The 23916-nt window shown below is 37.4% G+C and overlaps 2 protein-coding genes across 2 annotated transcripts; both read right to left on the bottom strand.

Annotated features, from left to right (window-relative positions):
- Positions 1-2898: 2898 nt before the first annotated feature.
- LOC114760479 (dolichyl-diphosphooligosaccharide--protein glycosyltransferase subunit STT3B-like) lies at positions 2899-8807 on the bottom strand. Its single transcript, XM_028949735.1, has 6 exons — positions 7870-8807; positions 6752-7288; positions 5873-6327; positions 5277-5399; positions 4223-4283; positions 2899-2980 (listed from the first exon to the last, which is right to left on the bottom strand). The coding sequence occupies exons 1-6, from the start codon at positions 8740-8742 to the stop codon at positions 2975-2977; spliced, it is 2055 nt and encodes a 684-aa protein (XP_028805568.1). The 5' UTR covers positions 8743-8807; the 3' UTR covers positions 2899-2974.
- Positions 8808-10406: 1599 nt separating this feature from the next.
- Positions 10407-22221, bottom strand: LOC114760481 (succinate--CoA ligase [ADP-forming] subunit alpha-2, mitochondrial). Its single transcript, XM_028949737.1, has 7 exons — positions 21821-22221; positions 20816-21025; positions 20133-20303; positions 19473-19596; positions 12476-12537; positions 12038-12119; positions 10407-10944 (listed from the first exon to the last, which is right to left on the bottom strand). Exons 1-7 carry the CDS (start codon positions 22040-22042, stop codon positions 10805-10807), a joined length of 1011 nt encoding a protein of 336 aa, XP_028805570.1. The 5' UTR covers positions 22043-22221; the 3' UTR covers positions 10407-10804.
- Between the last annotated feature and the right edge of the window lie 1695 nt (positions 22222-23916).

Consider the following 23916-nt stretch of genomic DNA (forward strand, 5'->3'; position numbering starts at 1 on the left):
CCACCCGATTTACTAACAGGGAACAGTGCAGTACCTGAGTATGTGCCTCTTGTAGAAACTTGGAATGGAGGAGGTGACTGAAGTCAGAAGAGAAATCTGTCCGCAGTCGACAGAACGACAGAAACTGAAGTTGATAGTGGAGCTGGTACCCCAGAAAAGCTATTGAAAGAAGAAAACACTGGTGGGGCCAGTGGTTTCTCTCCTTCAACAGGGAAAGGTTTGGCCATGAGGCCAAAATCAGCTAGCAGAACTCTGCTACATTCTGATTCTGAGTCAGGACCTTTGGATTCAATTCCTGTAGGCCTCGGAGAATCTATAATGATTGATGGACTTTCTACTGTGCATAAATCTTCAAGTACATCAGCCTCAAGAGCAGGAGAAGAATAGCTCAGCAACAGTCTGCCAACTGGATGGAGTTTGAAACCAGACTTGCAAGCTCTTTCAACTGCTGCTATCGCCAAACCCCTATATTTGGGCTTACCTATCCCAATAACCGGTCGTAGGAGCAAAACTGCCCTTGATTAGGGTAATTCATTCCCATTCTTTGAGCCAACTTATTTTTTGACACTATATGAACATGAGGCCGAACAAAGAAAAAAAGAAAAGAAAAGAAAAAGAAAAACCAAGATGTGCATTTCTTTCGGTTGAGCAAACTTGTGGAAAGAAAAGGAAATCAAAATACTGGTTTAGGATATTTATTTCAGGCATAGAATAACAAGAGATGGATGTTCTCCCTGGAAAGGAAAAGGATGGTGGCGGAGGTGCAGCTGGGGAAACACTTCCGTGATAAAGGGCTGCAACTAGTTTCTGGCAAGTGTACCAATAATATGACTGCAGTCCTTCCTTTTCGTAGTTCAGTTAGATATCAAAGTGGAAAATGAATTTTTAAATAGATGAATCAAGTTAAATTTTGTCCAGTTCATCATTCATTCTTATCCGAATATGTCTCTATCATGATTTATTGTTGAGACCCTTATATAATTTGGCAACCATGTGGCCTCGGTTTCCATTTTTTCTTTTATGATTGCTACTAGGGAATCTGGTCTATGTATTTCACTATTCAGATTGCAATCTATTTTAAAGCGGGGGAGTTCATCTGCCATTCTGCCTTATAAGGCAGTGCCCTATATAGGTGCCCATTTTGGTAATTTCCTGAGATGCGTGCTCTTTTAATTGAAGCATTGCGTTACCTGGAACGGGATTTGATTTTACTTTATACTATTGTATTCTTATGCACTTCTCTTTTTTCCCCACAAAACCTAGAATAGAAAATGGAGAATCATCAGTTTTAATTTGATAATGAGCAAATTTGATTTCTTTTTCATATTTATGAAAATGGATGTATATAATGTATTCAAATAAAGATAGTGATAGATGATATGGGAAAAAAAAATACAACGAAAGAAATGTTTGATTTTAAACAGTTGCAGTTTGTTATCTTTTGTTGCATACCTGCTTATCTCTTAAATAAACTCAAATAGTAGATTAGAAGTTTCCAGGGTGTTTGGCGGATTTCAGTAACATTGGATTTGATTTGTCACCTAACATGTGTCATGGTAGTTTCATTGCTATTGTACTACTTGCCTTACCCACCACTAATACTGCCAAATGATTATTTATTGGTCGGGTGATCTTTATTTGAAGCTTTTTATCTTCCATTAATATGCAGACGTTTACACATGGGAATGTTATTGACATGTAACTATCAAATGGCACTAAGCATTAATTTCATTCAGCCTTTTGAAACTATCTTGTTTACTGCTGCATATACAGTGAATGCATAAAATTTTAATATAAACAGTATTACACACGCGCGCGCGCATATATGACGCGTTATTCACTTGGGCACGAGCCTTTTGTAAAAGAAAACAATTCCTAATGGGAATGAATCCCCTGGTTGCTGGTGTTCTCAGATTTCTTTCTTTTCTTTTCTTTTTGGCTTTTTCAGTAGAGGTGTTTTCAGCTTTCAATACAACATTTGGAGGACGGTTCAGCTTTTAGTTATTATTTTTATTTAATGGTTCCATTTAATTATGTTTTTTCTTTCAAAAAAAGAAAACTCAGCTTGTATTCATGTTGCGCGATCTAGTTGTCTTTTATCCATGTATTTAAGATTTGGAATTTGATTTATCACATGATTGAATTCGTGAAGACGTTATAGAAATGCATTGATAAATAGAGAAGGATTGAAAGAATCATAGGTGGCACAATAAATCCTTGTCACTGATAATTAAAGGTCGCCATTTTCTTTTTTTAAAAGCATTTAGCATTTATATTATATTATACTTGTTTTCTGAAGGGTTAAGCAACACAAATGAACCCTTCATCTTGAAGGTTTTGAGATCTCACAGTTTTTAAAATTTTTAATCCTCAATTTGTTTCTTTTTTATATGCTCAAGGAAGCAAAAATAAATGAGCATAGATAATCGTTTAATTTTAATTTTTCTATCAGAAAAACCGTTCCATTCGGTCTTCATCATGTTTTGTAATTTGCTTCCTTCCCAAATGATCAAATGCCTGGTTGGGATCCCTATCCAACGGGTGGAATGTGACATAAGAGGTCCAATTGTATAATGAACCACCAAACAATGCATTGTGTAAGTTCCTTTGACTACGAATCGACGGCATATCAAAGAAGTGCTTGCAGAAGTATTTCTGAACTGAATTCTAGGCATGCTCACTTCAAAAATTAGTCTACATTGAATCTATGACAAAACCAGCAGTCTTTGAGCTGTTGAGTTTTTTCACTACAATACGGTAACTTCCCACAGGAGGAAAAAAAATTCTCTCTCTCTCTCTCTCACACACACGCGCACCCCCCTCCTATGGAGGAGGGGTCAAGAGTTAAAATTACCACCTATTTTTAGGTGGTTTTACTTTATAAATACGAACTATCCAATTCTGTGTGGTGAATGCCTCTTCCAAGTACTCAAGTTTGATGTCTTTGTTTCCAATTTCAACTCCTCTAGCTCGGTCATACCTGCCATTTCAAAATGAGTATGTACACACACACACACAATTTGCATCAGTTGAACATAATATTTTCAAGCAGCCACAACAACACAAATTACTCCCTCTTGGTTTCAAAACTAATTCAAGCTGAAAATTGTCCCTAGACAAAAGTTGTTACTAGCTCACTGGCACATTCATAAACAAAGCATGCTACCTTTGATAAAAGACCGAGGTTTTAATTCCAGAAGATTAGGGACAACCGGATTAGAGCCCAGACAAACGTACTCAGTATGCCTGTTTTAAAAGAATTAAACAGAAGGATAGAGGGCCCTCCCCCCCCCCGGCCCCGGGGGGTGTGGGGGCGGAAGAAAGGATGTGATATTCAATATGAGCACCTCAGTCTCTACTTAGACATGAACAACCTCTTGAACTTTTATTCCAGCTTTTTCTCAAGTTATTCGCTAACCTTTAGTTACTCATTAAAACAATATTGCACCAGAAAGTAGAGTCATGACTGAGTTTATGCAACAAGTTCAAATACCTTTGTTGATCAGAAAGAACTTCCAGTACTGACCTCAAGGCTGAGGTAAAAACAGCCAAGGAAAAGATGTACATGGCCTCAAAACTTTACATCATGACTTATCCCATGTACTTGGTTCTAACATTGATCCTGAATGATTTACAGTTCACACAAATGTAAACAAGGAACAGCACTCAAACTTACGAACCAAGGACGCACTTTAATATGAAGAATCTATATTCACTAGTTACATCATTGAAGGACAAACCAATACCATTGATGATACTAGTTTTATTGTGTCAACAAAGTTCATGTGAATACTAGCATAGATGAGGATCCTATTAGAGAATACCTGAATCTTATGTGGAATAATAGTATGATGGGCCCTATTCTAATTGCTAGGACTAACAAAACAAAAAGAGAATGCAAGGGAAAAGAACAAAGAGCTGTCCCTCTAGGTGTGCCCAAGAGTAATTAGTGTGTGAAAGTAGCGCGTGAGTTTGGTGAGAGGAGCGGTGGTAGCAGAAGCTTTTAGAGGCTTCTTGTGATGGAAAAAGGTAGAAAAAGTCGGGGGATAGGAAAGCCTGGAGGCCCTCAAGTTAGAAAACCTATTGTTTCTTGTGCTCTTTCTTTCATATTATGACTTTGCAATCTGAATACCTCATCTTTGTATTTGGAGCACTCAGACCTCTGAATATCAGTAAAACAACGAAGGATCGTAACGTCAAATCTAAAAAGCATAAAACTTACCCAGGTGGCTTTCCATATTCTGTTGTCATCTCGCCAAACCGATAGTAACAGAGCTTTATACCTAACAAAAAGATGAAAAATAATATTAACTCACTGCGTATCAGGAAGTCACACCACATAGCACGTATCAAATTATGTCTCTGTACATATAATTATATTAAAATATCTGTAGAAGTACATTTCCCTCAACATTTTAAAACCCCTCTTTTTTAACAACTTGACACCTTGATCCAGGTGCTGAAGTATTAAAATGCCAAGTAAACATATATACCAAGCCTTAGACCTAGACCAAAGGGGAGTTTATGTATTCCAAGTCCAACTAAGGCCTTTCCAAGGTGAAGCAGAAATTCTGAGCAAACTTGAAAATTCCTGAGAGCATAGTCCAACTTCAGCCTTTTCGAGTTTAGATCATACTTTAAAAATCGACCGGAATGTATGTTGTTGCAAAATGAAAATCCTTGACTTCAAAGACATCTAATTCAACCGGCTTTACCAGCCTTGCCCAATTATTATTATCCCTTCATTTCCTTGTCTTCCCATTCCCTTTCTGTCAGTTTAGGGTTTGAGAGGAGAAAACGAAGATTGCTATTTGTTTGACACACTGTTACATCAATCTTAATCATTGGCAAGAGACCAACACTTTTGATTTCATCTGATTCACTTAGCTAACAGAACACAGCCGCTTACGCTCAATATTATCTCGCGTACTTACTTTACCCGGATATTTACCGAATATGTGCTTCAATGTTGATAGACACATTAATAAAATAATATGTGCAAGTTTTGATATGATATTATTAATTAATATCTGTGTTATTTAATTTATATGTCATTAGAAAAATAAAGAATGCCAACAATGTAACACAGATTTTAAATTTGCTACGATAAATAACCAGGTTCGGGTGCTGACAAATACTAGAAGAATAAACTACAAAATTTATGGACCCACGGTAATTCTAATAAAATCAAAACAAAATTCTAGTACACATAGAATGACTCGAATTAAAATGACAATTTAAAAGTCCAAGCCCAACAAGCAGTCTAAGAAACTTACATGAGACAGTTCAGCATCTTGGGGGCTGCACCTTTATCTACCCGATATTCTCCATTAACAAGGTAATCAGGCTCCTTTATTACAGGAAAAACTCCACCACCAATTCTTACCATCCACAGAAATCTACACAAAATTAAGAATACCGTGTAAAAAATGTAAGAAGCATTATAGAAGGGAAGATAACAAAATACTATCAGTGACAAGTAGGTGTATACAACGTCCAATCTATCAGTGCAACAAGGGAACCCATTGTGAAACCCTAAGATATTTGTCCAAACCCCAAAATGCAAACTGCTGATGAAGGGCCATGAAAACATAACCCCGCTCTCTTAGGGTCTTGCCATTACATTTTAAAACACACAACACACACACACACACACACACACACAGAGCCCAAAATAAATGCATCAACATGGTTATAGAAGGTCAAAACAATCTTCTATTTTAAGGATAGTGTGAAGATAACAAAAGATAGCGCAGACCATAAACCACTAAAGATGAAAATGCTCAATACCAAAAACAAAATTGCTACATGCATAAAGTAATATTTAAAATATATTGGAGATCAAAATATAAAATTTATCAGATAGCCTTACTTGTTAATATCATCAGAAGAATACCCAGTAACACCACCGAAGACAACTAACACATAATCCGCGTTGAGCGATCTCATAATCTCATAAGCCTCATCCTCATAAGAAGACATTGCACGCCCAACAGTTGCTATGTGTGTATTGTTCCATGTGTTATTGTCAACAATAACAGTTCTATTTCCCATGGCAGTAATCTGGTAACCATAATCCCACCATGACATCACCTTAGCATCTGGTGGAGTATTCTGGCGCAGCCAAAAGTAAGCTTCACGATAATCATCGAAGATGACCCTATTGCCACGAGCCCCCCTTGCAGCCAAGACAATTGATGGAGATGAATAAGCCTCTGATGTGACCCAGGTACAGTGAGTGGCATATCTACTGAGTAGATAGAAAGCACCAAGAAGTAACACAATAGCACCATTTCTTTGGAAAGGCTGGGAATGATCAACTACACCCTGTTGATGAATAATAATAAGCTATTTGATTTAATCGCATCACCACAATAACAGCAGGAAAGTGGCTTATTGCTCAAATTGAGAGATGAAACACCACCTTAACTATATAACAACCACAAAGATTCTAGTTGAAATTAGATCAACTAATGAAGTCAAAATGAACTGCTGATTGCAATGAAAGAACATGGCAATAACTAAATTACCATATGTATTACCCATTTGAGTAACATTTGAATAACATCAAGATTCAATGTGCAACCATATTAGTTTAGAGACAACTGATTGTGTATATAATTCATGCACAACATTTAACACCACGCCATAAAGATTCACTAGTGGGCTGGAAGCTTAGAAAAGCTGAAAAAGGTATGATGCAACTCATTAGAAGAACCCCTTCTACACAAGTTCCTCTAAAAAATCTCACCTTGGATGAACCTTTAGTAGCACTAGTTCCTTTGGTAGAACCACCTTGGAAAGTTTTGTTTTTGCCCCTCACCAGCTGAGTCAAGTTTTTTACAGTGGCTGACACTGCAATAGCACTAATGACGCATACTGCAGGCGTAGCAACAAGAATCAATCGGACCATAACACCAGCAAAATACATGCTAGTAAGACCATACATAACTATAAATATTGTGGCATCTGACAACCTCTTGAAGCAAAAATAGAGCCCAGCAGGGAATAGAAATAGCAAGATATGGAAATCAAACATGAAAGATGACCACGCAGTTGGCTGATGCTCAGAGACTGATGCAATGATTGGAATATGGTCCTTAGCATATGTTGGATCAAGCAACGAGTAGAACCTGCCTGTCCATGGAGAAATATAACCAGATGCAGTGCCTATTCCCAAAGCAATAGCACCAACACTAACTGCACAAGCTACAGTGATCCTCAAGAAAGCTTGAAACAATTTTGTGTCACTAAGCAAATATCTTACCCAATCCAAAAAGTAAAATACCTGCAAAGATAATGCAAGTTAGCAATAAGAGAAAATTAATTTTATCAAGGAAATCTGAACCACCGATATGATCACAGATGCTAATTACTGGGAAGGTTACGCATGAAATCAAAGCTAGTCAACCAGCGGTAAATCAAATAAGAATAAAATAATTTAGAAGGATGTATTCATTCGTTCCTGAATCTGGCCAGCTTCTTCTTCTTCTTTTTTTTTTTTTTTTTGGTGGGATAACCAGATTCACCCTTTACACATCATTTTTCGAGGAGAGAATTCATTTATCGCTAGCAAAAAAAAAAAAAAAAGTAATTTAGGAGGGAAAAGAATGACAAACAAACAAAAACCCAATGTGAAAGGAGTAACTAGGCAAAACAACTGGAAAAGTGCTTTCTTCACGTAATTAAATCCCACTCTTAAGAAGAAGAAAATCCCATTATTGCAAAGAGTAGATACAGGTTCATAGGACTACTAAAAGCATCATTAGGCAATACGGCAAGTACGCAACTAGGTACAAGCTTCTTTGCCATACTACATGCAACTCGATGAGGTGATAAAGAGAAATGAATCAAATGACAAGAAGAAACCTGCAGCAAGAAGAACACGCCCATGGCAGCCATATGTTCTCCAGACTGCACGTGCTGAAATCCCACAAATCGGATCTGCATTGCAAGCAGCATTCCCAGCACATACATGCAATTATAGGCGATATACAGCCTCATCGAATACCTTCCCGTGATCAAAAGAGCCATCACATAAAGTGGGATCAAGTTAATTATAAACACATAACCACCCCAAGCCGATACCATGTAGAAGTAACCAAAAGCCGAAGCCAAAGACCATGCAAGAGACCCAGTGTTCACAGCCTTCACGAACAGGTAAAATGTTAACAACAAGGCGAAAATCGCAACACCCTCATTATCATATGATCCAGCCACGGACCTTGAAATATAACCAGGACAAATGGCAATCAATGCCGCAGCAACGAGACCAGCACCTGAATCCCAAATCTCTTTACCAAAGAAATAAGCGACCAATGTAGTATTCGATGCGAAAAATGGAGCTGTCAACACACAGACCTCTCGGATGTGAACAGCAAACCTCAAAAACCGCAAAACCCAGTAAATAGCGGCCGTAACCATGAGACCAGGGTAGAGAGTGCCTCCGATGATCCGTCCAAGTGGATACCAACTCTCAGAGTCAAACCAGTTCCAGAATTCATAAAAACCTTTCTGTGTCAAGAAGAGAGTAGTCCGGTAATTGAAGTACGGATCAAATTCATGGATCATAGACTCGTAACGCAGAACACTGAAAAGGCGAGTGATGAAAGCCAAGACATAGACGAGGCATAGAATCGTAACCCGAATCAGCAGCTCCTGCTGCTTGGTCTTGAGCTTAAAGCTCTTGAAAGAGATATTGTTCAACAGACTGGACTGTAAGGTGGTCGCCGAAGCCTGCATTGCCTCCGAACTGCTCTGGTTTTACCCAGATTACACCCACTTCTATTCAAGGGATCAACCCTCCCAACAATATCGGGGCGAAATTAACTAAAGGGAATCAGCATCTTCAATTTCCCATAAGAAACCTCCGAGGAAAGTGACGAGTGAGTGGTTCAGAAACTACAGTGTTGATTGTGATTGGTATCCAATCTGAAGCTACAGTGCTGGTACTTGGGGAAAAGGATGTTCAAGGATCTAGAAATGGGGGAACAGAGGATGATTCCGGCTTTCCCAGATATCACAATTGGCAATAGGAGAAGAATTTTCAGAAAGCGAAAGGCAGCCCAGAGATGCATAGGAGGATCCTACCAACCCAGTTACTATGGTGCCAAAACAAAAATAATACAAAACAAAACAAAACAAAACAAAAATTTAATCTTTATTTAAGAACGCCGAGGCTTTCGGTTTTTTTTTTTGGGTACGAGAGGCTTTCGGTTTTGGAGCCAAGTGTTTACTAAGCACGTGCAACAACTCCTTGAAATGGGCCAGCCGGCTCTCTTTTGGGCCTATGGGAAAACCAGAACTGAAACAAATATATAAGGGCTCTTGTACCAGATTCTATGTATATGGGTTCAGGACACAAAAAAATTTGACCTCAGAATGAGTATTCAAATTGTTAGGCCTGGCCCAAAAAAAAAATTGAACTACTCTTCAGGTCCTTAATATAAAACCCATTTAACTAATTTGATTAGACTAAAAAATTTAAGTAAGTTAATTAATTATAAGAAATATGACACGTTTTTTTTTTTAAAATATCATAATCATCTTTCCTAATACCTCTCTTTCTTTTTTACTTGATTATGGTTGAAAGAGTATCCACAGGAATAATTTAGAGAAAATTAATAAATATGAGAAATTAGTCTTATATTTAAAACTAAAACCAACTCAATAATTGGATCTTATATTAAGAACCGGAGGAGTATTTAATTAGATTTAGTGAAAAGAATTAGTTCCTCATGTCTTGACAGACTAAGATATTACTTCTAATATAATGATAGTCATAACACACCAAGATATTGCCTCCCGTGCCTCTCAAAATAAAAATAAAAATATTTGAAGTTTGAAGAATGTGTTGTGCAGTTCATGATTTAAGCTTGCTTTGCTTTTAAATCGTTTTTGACGAATGTCCCAACAAAGGCATTCCTTACAACCTGTTTCAATACATGCGTCACCCCTCCTTGAACTCTTCACAGTTGCTCATAGTAATGCTTCTTTCAGTGGTAAACATTTAGCCACGAACATAGCCCAGTTTCATTCTTTCCTATGCCTTTAGCGAATTTGCCCACATGATCCGTGTAAGAAATACCGACATTCAAGCTCCTCAATAATACAGAAGGACCATCACTGTTGGTTTTAACTGATCTGTTCCCAGAATTCACCCATCTGATGTTCATGAAAACTGGTGCCATACCACTCCCAGCCTTTCTTACTTCTTCAAGTCGCTAGAAGTCACCCACGATTCCCAACGCTTCTCATTTACCCGCCTTAGGTTTTACACTCTTCTGTTATGGCCGGCAACGGTTCTCCTGTTTAAGCGTTTGCCTACCAGGGGAGCCATGCCAATTAATATAACTGTTATGTCATTCTACTAGTCCATGGCTTAGAGAGAAAAACATGCCTGTGAATGATACATGCACCTTCAAAGCATCATAAATGAATTGGCTTGATAACAGAAGTGCAATGACAGAGATCGCCATAACTTACTCAGACGCACAGAATTACAAAGCAAACAACCTTGCAGAAACAGCAAGTTGAAGTCATTTAAAATTCATCACTAAGGGTGTGAAGGGCGTACAATCCATCACCAGGGAAACTGGAGATGACTGGGTGTGGTAAAAAAATTTTTTTAGTAGCCTCGAGGTCCTAAAATATCTTTTATTTTAACTTATCTCTCCTTGCTCAAAAGGGCCAAAAAAAAGAAGGAAAAGAGCCAATATAATCCACAAGAATCAAGTGTTTGCAACTTGTAGAAAAACCAAAGGCTTTGATGAAACTAAATGAAGTCAGATGTCCAAAACTCAAACTACTCAGCTAGGCCCCTCTGCTTGAAAACGTCTAGCATGGCAGCTCCAATTTTTGCAGGGGACTCCACCACTGTGACCCCAGCTTCCCTGAGAGTCTTGATTTTGTCTTGTGCAGTACCCTTACCACCTGATACAATAGCTGCAAAAGCAAAGGCAAGCAAATTGTTGAAGTGCAGTTACTATCAAACAGAATACAGCATAATGAAGAACTAACTAATTAAATACAGCATAATGAAGAACTAACTAACTAACTTTGAACTGATAACTCGTCTATTACTCTTAAGCATACAGAAAAAACTTAGTCATATATCTAGAACAAGAATTTATTAATTTTTCCCCCAAAAAGGGCATTTTGCTAATAGCCCTAGAGAAAAACAACTTGTGTGAAACACATATTAGACCAACACATTTGCACAAATAAATTGATAGGATCCAAGGAGGATAGAAAACCTACCCTTGAGAATGTGCAGTCAAGGAGGGAGACATACTCTTTCTTAAATACCAAATCAAGCAAATCGCACTACTCGGATGTTAAAACATATACTATCCAGTCCCTATCATCCAATAGACGTTAATGATACCAAATGGTAGAACTAAGGCATCTCATGTTACTTGATATGAGACTTAAGCATCCCATGCTACCCAGCCCCTATCATAAATCTAGCTTTCAGTTCAGCCAAACTGAGTTTTCCAACTTGATAGTGGTTAGGCTCTACCCAGAATATTAATACAGTGTCAATTTTTCAAACTAATAGAAGTTGCCTACATGAATTCTGTTTGCCATGGTAAGTCTTGAGCTTACAATTTTCTACACGACCCTAACTCCTATAAATCATATGACCATACCAGGCGAAGTTCAATCACTAATTCATTGACAATTGTAGAATGTTACCCAGGTTTGACAATTGATGGATATTACCTGACTCCAGGTACAAATTTTGATCTTCATCAACCAGAGGTAACCAAAAAGTAAAAGGGAGATTTAAATGAAAATAATGTAAAAATGGTTGGCAAAAGCAACAAAAAGTAGCATGTTATGCAAACAAGGTTGCCTCATCTAAGAACAACAAAAGGTATTGATTATCATAAGGACAGTCAATTAGACCGAATCTCTTCTTACAGATAAAAAAGAAAAATTCAACAAATTTAATTATTTATCATAGCGGACATCATGCATTAAATATATTTGCTATCAAATGCCAAGAGAAACAAAACTTCACAAGAGGATTTACCTCCAGCGTGACCCATACGACGACCAGGTGGAGCAGTTAATCCAGCAATGAATGCAACAACAGGCTTTTCAGTACCGCTTTCCTGTATTGTCACAAACAAAATCAATTTAAGAATTCATGTGCCGATATATTAACTAGTTAACTAAAATATAATAATAAATATGAGCACCTATGTTTCTCTTTTACTATAGAATAAATAGTAGAGCCATGTATATCATCAATTAAACCATCAACATAAAGAAGATTTAAATTGTCTTCACCAAATAAAAAAAATGACATATACGAAACCATGTTTACAAGCTTTCCCAACAAAATTACAACTACATCTCCCTCCAGAAATATAATAGATGACTTATTTTCCTTTAACACAAGAAAACCACCATATTGATGTTATGCATAAAGAACAAAATTTTATGCACCAATGTCATAAAATCAAACCTTAATTAATGCAGCAGCATCTTCTTCTGCCGTCCCTCCTATCTCTCCTATAAGAATGATACCTGAATTTTTTTTTTTTTTGGGGGGGGGGGAGGGAAGGTTAATGAGTAATTTTTTTAAAAAAAAAAATTAAAGTATAAACGGTAATGCTTAAGCCAAAAGGGAAAAAAAGAGTATAAACAACAACCAAACAAACAAACAAAAACAGGTTATAATATGATAATTCAACCTAACAAGCAAAAGACATAGGGTCAAAGGTTTGAGCTCATTACATGTCATACGACCTAATCCAGTTAACATACACAAAAAAAAAAAACTACTTTTCAAACATACTCATGTGCTTGAAAAGCATTATTACCTAACCTTATGCCATATATAAGAAATTTCAATGTGATTAATAGGGCCAAGTTGCCAGGCAAAATATGATTTATGTCCTTTCCTTCTCTTTACCTATTTCCCAAAAGACAGAATATTCTATGCCAAGATAAAAGATTTACTTCCAATGTAGTCTTCAACAAGAAGTTATCCAGAGTGGATGAAATTAGATAATTTGGTAGTTCATAATGGCTTAAGTACGAGTGGATAGCTGTCCTTATACATCTGCCATGGTTTTTGCAAGCAAGCATTAAACAGACTACCAGCCAATTCAGGGTACCATTTCTCCATGCATATGCATATAAAATGCTCACCTAAAAATAGCTATAACTCAACAACAACAAGCCTTCTCCCACTAGGTGGGGTCGGTTATATGAATCACACGACGTCATCGTGCTCTGTCAACAACCCAATCCTTAGATATGTCGTTGACTAGAAGGTCTCATTTAATGACCTCATTAAACGTTCTTCTCGGTCTTCCTCTGCCCTTTTTATGGGACTCCATCTTGTCTGATCCACCCTCCTCACCGGGGCCTCCAATGGCCTTCTCTGCACATATCCAAACCATCTTAATTGATTTTCAATCATTTTCTCTTGCATAAGTACCACACCAACTCTTGCCCTGATATTTTCATTTCGAATCCTATCTTTTCTTGTATGACCACACATCCTTCTCAATATCCTCATTTCTGCTACCCCGACTTTGTGCTCTTGTTTTCCCTTTATTGCCCAACATTCACGACCGTATAACATAGCTGGTCTTATCGCAGTCTGATAAAATTTTCCTTTAAGTTTCTCAGGTACCTTCTTATCGCAAATAACTCCAGTAGCTTTCCTCCACTTTAACCAGCCAGCTTGTATTGTATGTGAAGAATCTAATGATTCTGAAGTTGTACTTTATTCGAATAGAATGGCAGACTTAAATAGATACAATTCCCTCAATGAATGAGGAGATTAGGCCGGGATTTTAGGGATTAGGCAAGATACTAGGATCAGGCCGAGATTCTAGGAGTCTAAATCAAATCCTAAGATATATCAGGAAAGGAATCATGATCTCTCTAATAAACAGAAATTTAAAAGAAAGAATCACACAGATTTGCACACATCTGCATGGCCCAAGGCCCAATAGAGACTGAATAGCCAACACTCCCCCTCAAGCTGGAATGTAGATATCAAACATTCCCAGCTTGTCTCTAAATTTTTCGAACTTGCCTCGATCTAGTGGCTTTGTAAGGACATCAGCAACTTGTGACCCAGAATTTATATGAGATAGGTCAATGATTTTTGATTCAATCTTCTCCTTTATAAAATGCCGATCAATGTCAACATGCTTTGTTCTATCGTGGTGCACAGGGTTATGAACCATTTGTAGTGCTGACATGCTGTCACACCATAACTTAATTGGGATATTAACACTGATTCTGATTTCTTTTAGGACACGTATGATCCATATTCCTTCACAAACACCATTAGCTAGTGCCCTTAACTCAGCTTCTGCACTGCTTCTAGAAACCACAGTTTGCTTTTTGCTCCTCCATGTTACCAAATTACCCCAAACAAATGTAAAGTACCCCCCTGTTGACCTTCTATCAACAAGAGATCTTCCATGGTCTACATCTGTATATACTATTATGTCTTTTGACTCTCCCTTTTTGAAGAAAACCCCTCTTCCAGGTGTCATTTTCAAGTATCTAAGGATAGTATATATTGCTTCCATGTGTTGTTCTTGTGGTTGTGAAGAGAATTGACTAACCACTCCCACTGCATAGCTAATATCTGGTCTTGTATGTGATAGGTAGATAAGTTTTCCTACCAATCGTTTGTACCTTTCTGCATCAACTGGTACACCATCTGTTTTGTATTCGAGGTTGACCGAGGGATCCATAGGTGTTGATGATGGTTTAGCTCCCAACATGCCAGTTTCTTTAAGTAGGTCTAGCGTGTACTTTCTTTGTGACATTGAGATCCCTTTGTTTGATCTGGCAATCTCCATTCCAAGAAAATACCTTAGACTCCCCAAGTCTTTCACCTCAAATTCTGCTGCCAAAATCTTCTTTAATCTTGCTATTTCGTTGCTGTCATTTCCGGTTATAACAATGTCATCTACGTACACAATTAGGATAGACACCTTTCTTTCTGAATGTCGGACAAATAATGTATGATCTGATTGGCACTGCATATAACCAGATTTCTTCACTACCTTCGTGAATTTTTCGAACCATGCCCTTGGAGACTGTTTGAGACCATAAAGGGATTTATACAGTCTGCATGCAGCTTTCAGATTTCCATGTTCTGCTAGTCCCTCAGGAATTCTCATATACACTTCTTCCTCGAGATCCCCATTTAGAAAAGCATTCTTAACATCAAGTTGGTGAAGGGGCCAATCAAGGTTGGCTGCTAAGGACAACAGTATCCTTATAGTGTTTAGTTTCGCCACTGGTGCAAATGTTTCTTGATAATCAATCCCTTCTGTTTGAGAAAAACCTTTAGCCACTAGTCGAGCTTTAAACTTGCTTATAGACCCATCTGGATTATATTTAATAGTGAAGACCCATTTGCACCCCACTGCCTTCTTTCCATGTGGGAGGCTGACAATCTTCCAAGTCTGATTTTTATCAAGTGCTTGCAGCTCCTCATCTATAGCTGCCTTCCACTTAGGATCCTTGGCAGCTTCATCAAAAGTTCTGGGAATTTGGTCCCTGTCAATGCTAGTAACAAAAGTCCTCATGCATGGTGATAGCTTATCATAGGATACAAAATGGCTGATAGGGTGTTGAGTACACTTCCTTACCCCTTTTCTAAGTGCAATGGGCCATCCAAGATCCTCAGGTTGGGTTGATTCTTGGCTTTGCCCAGAACCCGAAGAACCTCTACTGTTTGCCTCATGCTCCTTATCAGAATCTGCATCTGTTTGGTCATCATCACTGTCCTGTACTGCATTGTTAGGCATCATGCTAGGGTTAAGTGTATTCAGGTTGGTTTCAGGTGGATCAGAACTAGTGTTAAAGTCTGTTTCTGGAGGTACAGAATGCTGTTGAGGATCAGGTACAGGTGTAGGAGGTGCTGTTAGGGGCATTCCAGGTTCTGTTATGGGTGTGTCAGGTGTAGAAACTTCTGGTTCTGGTGTGGAAGTGTTTGTTTCTAGTGTGGCAGCACTGGTAGGTATGGTAGGTTGGGTGTGTTGTGGGTGTAAAAGCTCCCATTCTCTGAAATTCTCCCCCTGAATGGGAGATTTTGGATAGTAGGCTTGGGTCTCATCAAATTGAACATCCATAGTGACAAAGAACTTACGTAGGGATGGAGAGTAGCATTTATACCCTTGTTGGGTAGAAGAATAGCCTAAAAAGATGCACTTTAGGGCTCTTGGGTCAAGTTTACTGCCATGGTTGTGATAAATATATGCTACACATCCAAAAACTCGCAGGGGAAGGTCACGGGTAAGGGAGTTAGAGGGATAGGTTTTGGTGAGAAGGTTTACTGGCGTTTGGAAATCAAGGGTTTTGGATGGGAGTCGGTTGATCAAGTGAACGGCAGTAAGGAGAGCTTCTCCCCAATACTGTTTAGGGACATTATGTGTAAACATAAGAGATCTGGTAACCTCTAATAAGTGACGGTTCTTGCGTTCAGCAGTCCCATTCTGTTGTGGGGTGTCAACACAGCTAGTTTGATGAATAATCCCATGTTCCTGAAGGTATTTTTGTAGGGTTTGGCACATGTACTCTCGTCCATTATCACTTCTCAGGGTAAGAATTTGGGTTTGAAACTGAGTTAGGATCATTTTGTGAAATTTGATGAAAGTAGCAGGTAGGTCAGATTTTTCTTTCATTAGGAATACCCAGGTAAGTCGTGTGTGATCATCAATGAATGTAACAAACCATTTAGCATGAGTGAGAGAAGGTAGGCGAGATGGCCCCCATATGTCACTGTGAATAAGATTAAAAGGCTTTGTGCATTGATGTGAGTGAGGTTTATAAGTTGCTTTGGTTTGTTTTGAGAGCTGACAGACTTCACACATGAAAGATAAATCATTCTTGTTTGAAAATTGAGGAAATAACTTGGACAAATAATGAAAATGAGGATGCCCTAGTCTATAATGCCATAACAAAGCATCTTTATTTTCTGAAGTAGCAGAAAAAACAGAGGAATGTGTCACAGACTTGATGATATTTCCTTTGTGTTGATTCTCTTGAACTTCCAAACAGTAGAGGTCTTCTAGGATCTTAGCTGTGCCAATCATCTTCCCTCGCTTCAGATCCTGAAAAACACATTGAGTAGCAGTGAAATGAACATCATAATTCTGATTTTGAGTAATAGTAATTACAGAAAGTAGACTGCATTTCAATCCAGGGGTATAAAAGACATTATGCAGAATTATTTCTGGGGTTATATATGCGATTCCAAGGCCCTCAACCTTTAAGGCTTTACCATCAGCCACTTTAACATAGATATTTATGGGACATGGTCTTATTTCGGTCAAAAGTTCTTTGTTCCCAGTCATATGATCTGTTGCACCTGAATCCACAATCCAGAGTCTTGAATGATGTATGTCAGCTTTTAGTGCTAATATGGTTTTACCTGTGTGGGCAACATAACCTGCAGCAAGGGTTGTTTCCTGGGCATCATGTTTTTCCAGGAATTTTCTGAGTAGATTCAGTTCTTCTTTGCTGAATTCTGGTTCTTTCTTGTTATCAGTTGTTCCAACAAAGCCTCGGCCATCCTGTCTCCCTTTTTTCAAAGGTTTCCCATGTAGTTTCCAACACACCTCTCTAGTGTGGCCTCTTTTTCTGCAATGGTCGCACCATTTGCTCTGTTTTCTGGAGTCATCTTGGGGACCCCCTTTTGACATAAGGGCATTCGGTTGACTTGGTTCATTCCTCAATTCGGTGGAAGTAAGTCTTTTTCTGCTTTCTTCATTCCTAACAGTGAAGAATACTTCCCTTAGAGGTGGCAATGTGCTGAGTCCCATTATTCTTCCTCGGACTTCTTCAAAGCTGTCATCCAATCCGAGTAGGAACTTAAAGACCCTTTTCTCTTCTTTTATCTTTGCATAGAGAGCTGCATCTCCAGTACACTTCCAATCATAAGATTCATACATGTCCAGCTGTTGCCATTGAATGACTAGGTCAGTGTAGTACTGGGTTATAGAAAGACTTCCCTTTTTGAAATCATGAAGAAATCTTTCTATTTCTAGAATGGCAGCTTTGTTCTTCAGTGCAGCGAACATGTCCCTTGCAGCGTCCCAGACCTCTTTTGCAGTCTGGAAAAATGTGAAGTGAGCACTGATTTCAGTTGTCATGGAGTTTATCAGCCAAGCTTGCACCATGGAATTTTCAGCTTCCCAAGTAGGATACTTTTCATCACCTTCGGCTGGTTTCTGGACAGAACCAATCAAGTATCCATATTTGCCTTTGCCCATAATATATAACCGAACACTAGATGACCATTGCATATAATTTTCACCGTTGAGCCGATGAATTGTGATAGATGTAGGGCTTGACTCGATCAGGTTTTGGTGGCTGGTAGAACCAATTGCTGTTGCCATCAATCCGATCGAATTCTGGTGGCTGGTAGAACCAGTCGCTGTTGCCATTGGCCCTGATTGGCTGTTTACGGAAACCCTAGGGTTGTTTTGGCCATCATTGTTGAAGCCCATTCCAAACCGGATCATCTCTGCTCTGATACCATGAAGAATCTAATGATTCTGAAGTTGTACTTTATTCGAATAGAATGGCAGACTTAAATAGATACAATTCCCTCAATGAATGAGGAGATTAGGCCGGGATTTTAGGGATTAGGCAAGATACTAGGATCAGGCCGAGATTCTAGGAGTCTAAATCAAATCCTAAGATATATCAGGAAAGGAATCATGATCTCTCTAATAAACAGAAATTTAAAAGAAAGAATCACACAGATTTGCACACATCTGCATGGCCCAAGGCCCAATAGAGACTGAATAGCCAACAGTATGAGAAACGTCTCCATCAATTTCCCCATCCTCCTGTATAATGGATCCTAGGTATTTAAACTTTGGTACTTGAGGAATGATTTGATCCCCCATCTTCACCTCCAAATCCCCATTGCCTTACCTCCCCCCAAAATCACAATGCATACATTCCGTTTTGTTCCTGCTCAAGCAAAAACCTTTCAACTCCAAAGTCCTTCTCCATAACTCCAATCTAGTGTTAATCTCTTCTTTTGTATAAAAATAGCTATAACTCAACACGTCCTAAAATACAAAAACCAGGTATTTACATATAGTTAAATAAAACATACTATCCAAGTGGATCAAATGTTTACTATACACTCAAACTGCACTTCAATATTCAAATTAACATTTATTCGCTCAGTCACCTTGAAGGATCAAACTGTTCCTCCATTTGAGAAAAACTACACAAATTTTTATAACAAATGCATAATCTGGAGAGAGAAACTGTCTCAACCCAGGCTCTACAAGTGCATGCATTATCAAAATTCTGTTTCTCCGGGCAATAAAACATATAAAGAACTTAAAACACTTAAGGGATAACAGACCACTTTAATGCATATAACACCCAGATCCTATAAAATGGACTTTTTTCATACTAATGTTCAATTTATCAGGCAGCAACATGCGACAAATTACCTTCTGTCTGAGGATCTGCTAGGAACTTCTCAATGCAGTCTACGAAGTTTGTTCCATTGAAGGGATCTCCCCCTATACCCACACAAGTAGATTGTCCAAGGCCAACGGCAGTTGTTTGGAAAACCTGAATATTTGGAAACAAATACGTCGTCGATAATTTATCCTATTATATACGGAAAATGGCATCTCTGTAAACGGGGAAAAATTTTAAAGGTACGGTTGATAAAAAAACTCTAGGGAATAAGCCTATCATATGACGACAAACAAGCATTCCTGGTTTTGGAAGAGGTTGTATGATGGTTGATGCTTCTATTTCAGGTGTGCAATATTCAGCAAATAAAATAATCCAATGAAGCCTAACATGCGAATTGTTGTGTTTCAACTCTGCAGTAGGAAGATCCAAGCCAGTTCTAGATGTTAAGAATACAGAACTTTTTTTGGGCCTCCATAATATAGAATTGACTACTATAAAATGTGCTTAAATCTTCTGCTTTGGATATAACTGATTCGCATTGTCCCTTAAAAGGAAAATCTATTAAAACAAACATACAAAAATCAGTCTCATAAGGTACTACAACATCAATCTTTATAGTGCAGCAATGAAAAGACCAGCTCCGTTAATGAGTTCTCCTGAGTCACGTAATCAAAATGAGGGCTCACCGCTTCATATGTCAAGGTACCAGAGCGAGAAACAATTCCAACCCTTCCAGGTTTATGAATATAACCAGGCATAATTCCAATTTTACACTCCCCAGGCTTAATTATACCAGGACAGTTTGGTCCTATCAATCGAGTTTTGGATTGCTTGTTAAGAGCAGCTTTCACTCGTACCTGAAATTACAAGATATTTAGTTCAGTGCCATACATATAAACATACCTTTCTCTGAGATCAAGTGCCATTCACATAAAAGACACAAAGGATAAACTACCGTGCACTACTACCCAAGTCCGAATAAAAAGCCATTGTTACGCAATACATTAGATTGCTGTATAGATCAGTTCAATAAATAGAAATAATCTCACCACAGTTATGCAGTGGCCATCTAATCTCACATAAACAGACAGCCTAGTACACAAAAATATACACACCCAACCCGAATCATCCAAATGGAAACATTGTAAGGCCATACTTATGCATTAGTTATATATATAATCATAATTAATGAGAATCACTAGAAAGATGTAAGAAAAGAAATTATCTAACAATTAATACTCCAAATACGTGGTTTGGTTTAAATAAGCACCAAATAAAGTTTGCAGGTCAATGCAGAAATAATAATTCTCAATGCCATATAAGAAACTCAAGCCTGAAACATAATTGTCCGTCATAAAAATGAAATTACCATATCATGTTGAGGAATTCCTTCAGTAATGCAGACAACAAGATCCAACTCGGCTTCCATTGCCTCCATAATGGCAGCTGCAGCAAATGGTGGAGGAACATAGATGACTGAGGCATTGGCCTTAGTTTCAGCTTTTGCTTCAGCAACAGTGTTAAACACAGGAAGTCCTAAGTGTTCTGTTCCGCCTTTCTTTGGAGTTACACCACCCACCTGTTTGAGCAACATTGCGTCAGTGGAATGAGAGATGGCTGCTTATTCGGCAACCAAAAACAATGAGACACACAAGCAGACACATGCGGACATTAGATACATTATTCACACCAAATCAACTTCTGAATCCGTTTGTGCCCAAAGCTGCGAGTGCAACAAGAACAAAGTAAAGAATCTAATTAAAGTAGTAGAATACATACATCTATTTTCAACAAGTTCGCCCATCCGTTAAGAACAATTCATACTTATAAAACCCCAAATAAGTCACTATTTTCAGTGACAGCATGGCTACTAGGAACCCAAAAGAGGTCCTAAATTTCCACACCCGGGAAGGCACTTGAACGCTCAGGTTTTCATGCCCAGAACCCTTGTTGCATACAGGCTTCCTATTTGAGTCGTGATATAAATACGTATTCAGCCAAGGACAGGCCACTAAACTTTTTAGAAAGTTCTGAAACAGTTGGCTGCAATTACAATCAGATTCAGCAAGGCCTTGCGTTTACTCGAGCAAACAAAACATAAGTGGATAAGTATAATGGAAACATTACTGAAGCCCAATGAAATCAAATGCATGACAATTCAATTCCCATTAGAAATTCCGAAAGTCTCGGAATTCAGCACTGTGATCAGCAGACATAACCAACAAAAAATTATTTTCTAAACATAAATAAACTCCACTAGAAGAAAGGCCTGTATAGCCCACCAGACACAGGCAACGTGCAACCATACGTCACAAGAATATTGAAACGAACATAGCGTAGAATTTACATAAACACCGCAGAGGAAGTAAGGTACCATCTTGGTTCCGTATTCAATGGCTTGTTCGGTGTGGAAAGTTCCATTTTTACCGGTGATGCCTTGACAAATGACGCGCGTGTTTTTATCAGCGAAGACGGCTGGAGGAGGTGGCGCAGCCGCCGTATAATGGCGGATGTGAGAGCGAGAAAATAGTGGCAATGGAGAGGTTTTGCGCGACAAAACGGAGCCGATTAACTTGACTACGTCCTTGCGACCCATCGTCCCCTGGGGCGTGATTCGCCGCTCCAACGTTCGCTAGCTGTTACAAGTTTACAACACAAGCTCGTCCTTCAAGACTCCATATTTTTCATTTTCTTGACGAGCTTTTTATTTTAGGGCACGCGGCTTTCGCAGAATGAAAATTTTGAAGGAAAAGGTGCTCAAAGGAATAAGGGCAAATGACATCAAAGGACCCAAAATTTCAAAAGCATTAAAAATAGTGCAAACAAACAAAAACAAACATGAAGGCTACGTTTGGATCAGCGTTGAAGATGAAAAAAGTATACGATAAAGTGTGTAACTGACTTTTTTGGCGTGGCTCAGAAAATTATTTGAATAGAGCTTTTTTTTCTAACTAAGTTATAGAAGAAAGTAACTTTTCTAAATGACTTATAAAAACGTAATCTGAATTAACTTTTCTAACTAACTTATGAAAAAATTATACAAAGTATACGATCTAATTAGTTATGTGATTTCATTTACTTTAATTAGAGACCAAATGAATTTTAATTTATATTCATATTTGTCCATTATATGTATTTAATTAATTATCTACAATGTGTTTTCAAATTTTTCTTCATAATAAATATTTTTATTTTATAATTTCACAAATAAACTATTTATATTTTATCATAATAATTTTACGTATTTTTTTAAAGTATTATCACATTAAAAACATAAAAATTTAAACACTACTATTTAATAAAGTCTATGTCATTTTCAATCATTTTACAACTAAACTAGCTTTTCTATTAATAATCTAAATAACTTTTAATTTTTTCAACTAATTTTTTTATAAATATCTATCTAAACATAAATCGTATTACACTAACTGATTTTTACTTCAATTTCAACTACAAAAGTTAGTTGAATTAGAAGTCAGTTTTGCCTAATGTCAATCCAAACACACCCGAAATTGCTAACTGGCAGAAAGATTGAAGAAGAAGGTTAGTGAAACAGCTTCTTGTTTGGAGTAAAAATAATTACTATTTTAAATACATGAAATTAGTTTTTTTTTAGAGAAAGATTAAAAAAATTAGATTTTTCAGAGAAAAATAACATGTAGCAACTTTTTAAAAGTAGTCTTTCAGCACTCAAGATTATAATTATAATACTCCTCCAGTCCTTAATATAGGACCTAATATAGAGTTGATTTTGGTTCTACATATAAGACATATTTATTATATTTATTAATTTTTCCTAAATTATCACTATAGATACTCCATTAACCATGACCAAATAGAAGAGGGAGAGAGGATATCAAGGAAGATGATCGTGGGATTTTAAAAAAAATATGTTATATTTTTTATAATTAACTAACTTTTATCTAACTTTCTTAATATAATCAAATTAGTTAAATACGTTTTATATTTAAGGCCGGAGGAATAACATTTATTTTTGTAGAGAAGATAACTTTTATGAAGCAAAGTAGATTGAAATACTCATGGAATAAAGTTTGATAATTAGTGAAATATTTCATTTGGACGTCTCTCCTGTAATCAGGCATGATAATTCTTCTCTAGAAACATTCACTTCTCATGAATAAAATCATCAATAAAATAATTTACCTCAAAATTATATATAAAGCATCTAGCTTGATCACATTTTAATTATGTTTGATGAGCTTATGTATATCAATACAATTAAGCATGTATGCTATTTATATTATTAATACTTCAGTGATATTAGATCATTGAATTCCTAAAAAAACTACTATCTTCAATCTTAATTAGAAGATTTTGTTTATAAATGAAATTTGAGAAGGACAATATTCTCTCATCAAATTATATCTGTTTTTGGGGGGGAAAAAATTAAAGCAGATGGATTAGTTTAGTTTTATTGTTCTAACTTATTTCCACGCCTTTTTGTAATCT

The sequence above is a fragment of the Neltuma alba genome, unplaced genomic scaffold, assembly GCF_004799145.2.
Source record: "Neltuma alba isolate B1F8T4 unplaced genomic scaffold, ASM479914v2 tig00010982_pilon, whole genome shotgun sequence".
Lineage (NCBI taxonomy): Eukaryota > Viridiplantae > Streptophyta > Magnoliopsida > Fabales > Fabaceae > Neltuma > Neltuma alba.

What these genes read in the sequence shown, in the direction of transcription:
- LOC114760479 (XM_028949735.1), bottom strand. Translation starts at nt 8,742, where the DNA reads ATGCAGGCTTCGGCGACCACCTTACAGTCCAGTCTGTTGAACAATATC. An exon ending in GCGTGTTCTTCTTGCTGCAG is followed by an intron (nt 7,289 to 7,869) that starts GTTTCTTCTTGT and finishes TTATCTTTGCAG; the next exon opens with GTATTTTACTTTTTGGATTG. An exon ending in AAGATGCTGAACTGTCTCAT is followed by an intron (nt 4,284 to 5,276) that starts GTAAGTTTCTTA and finishes TCTTTTTGTTAG; the next exon opens with GTATAAAGCTCTGTTACTAT.
- LOC114760481 (XM_028949737.1), bottom strand. Translation starts at nt 22,042, where the DNA reads ATGGGTCGCAAGGACGTAGTCAAGTTAATCGGCTCCGTTTTGTCGCGC. An exon ending in TTGAATACGGAACCAAGATG is followed by an intron (nt 21,026 to 21,820) that starts GTACCTTACTTC and finishes TTGCTCAAACAG; the next exon opens with GTGGGTGGTGTAACTCCAAA. An exon ending in ATGCTGCTGCATTAATTAAG is followed by an intron (nt 12,120 to 12,475) that starts GTTTGATTTTAT and finishes GTGACAATACAG; the next exon opens with GAAAGCGGTACTGAAAAGCC.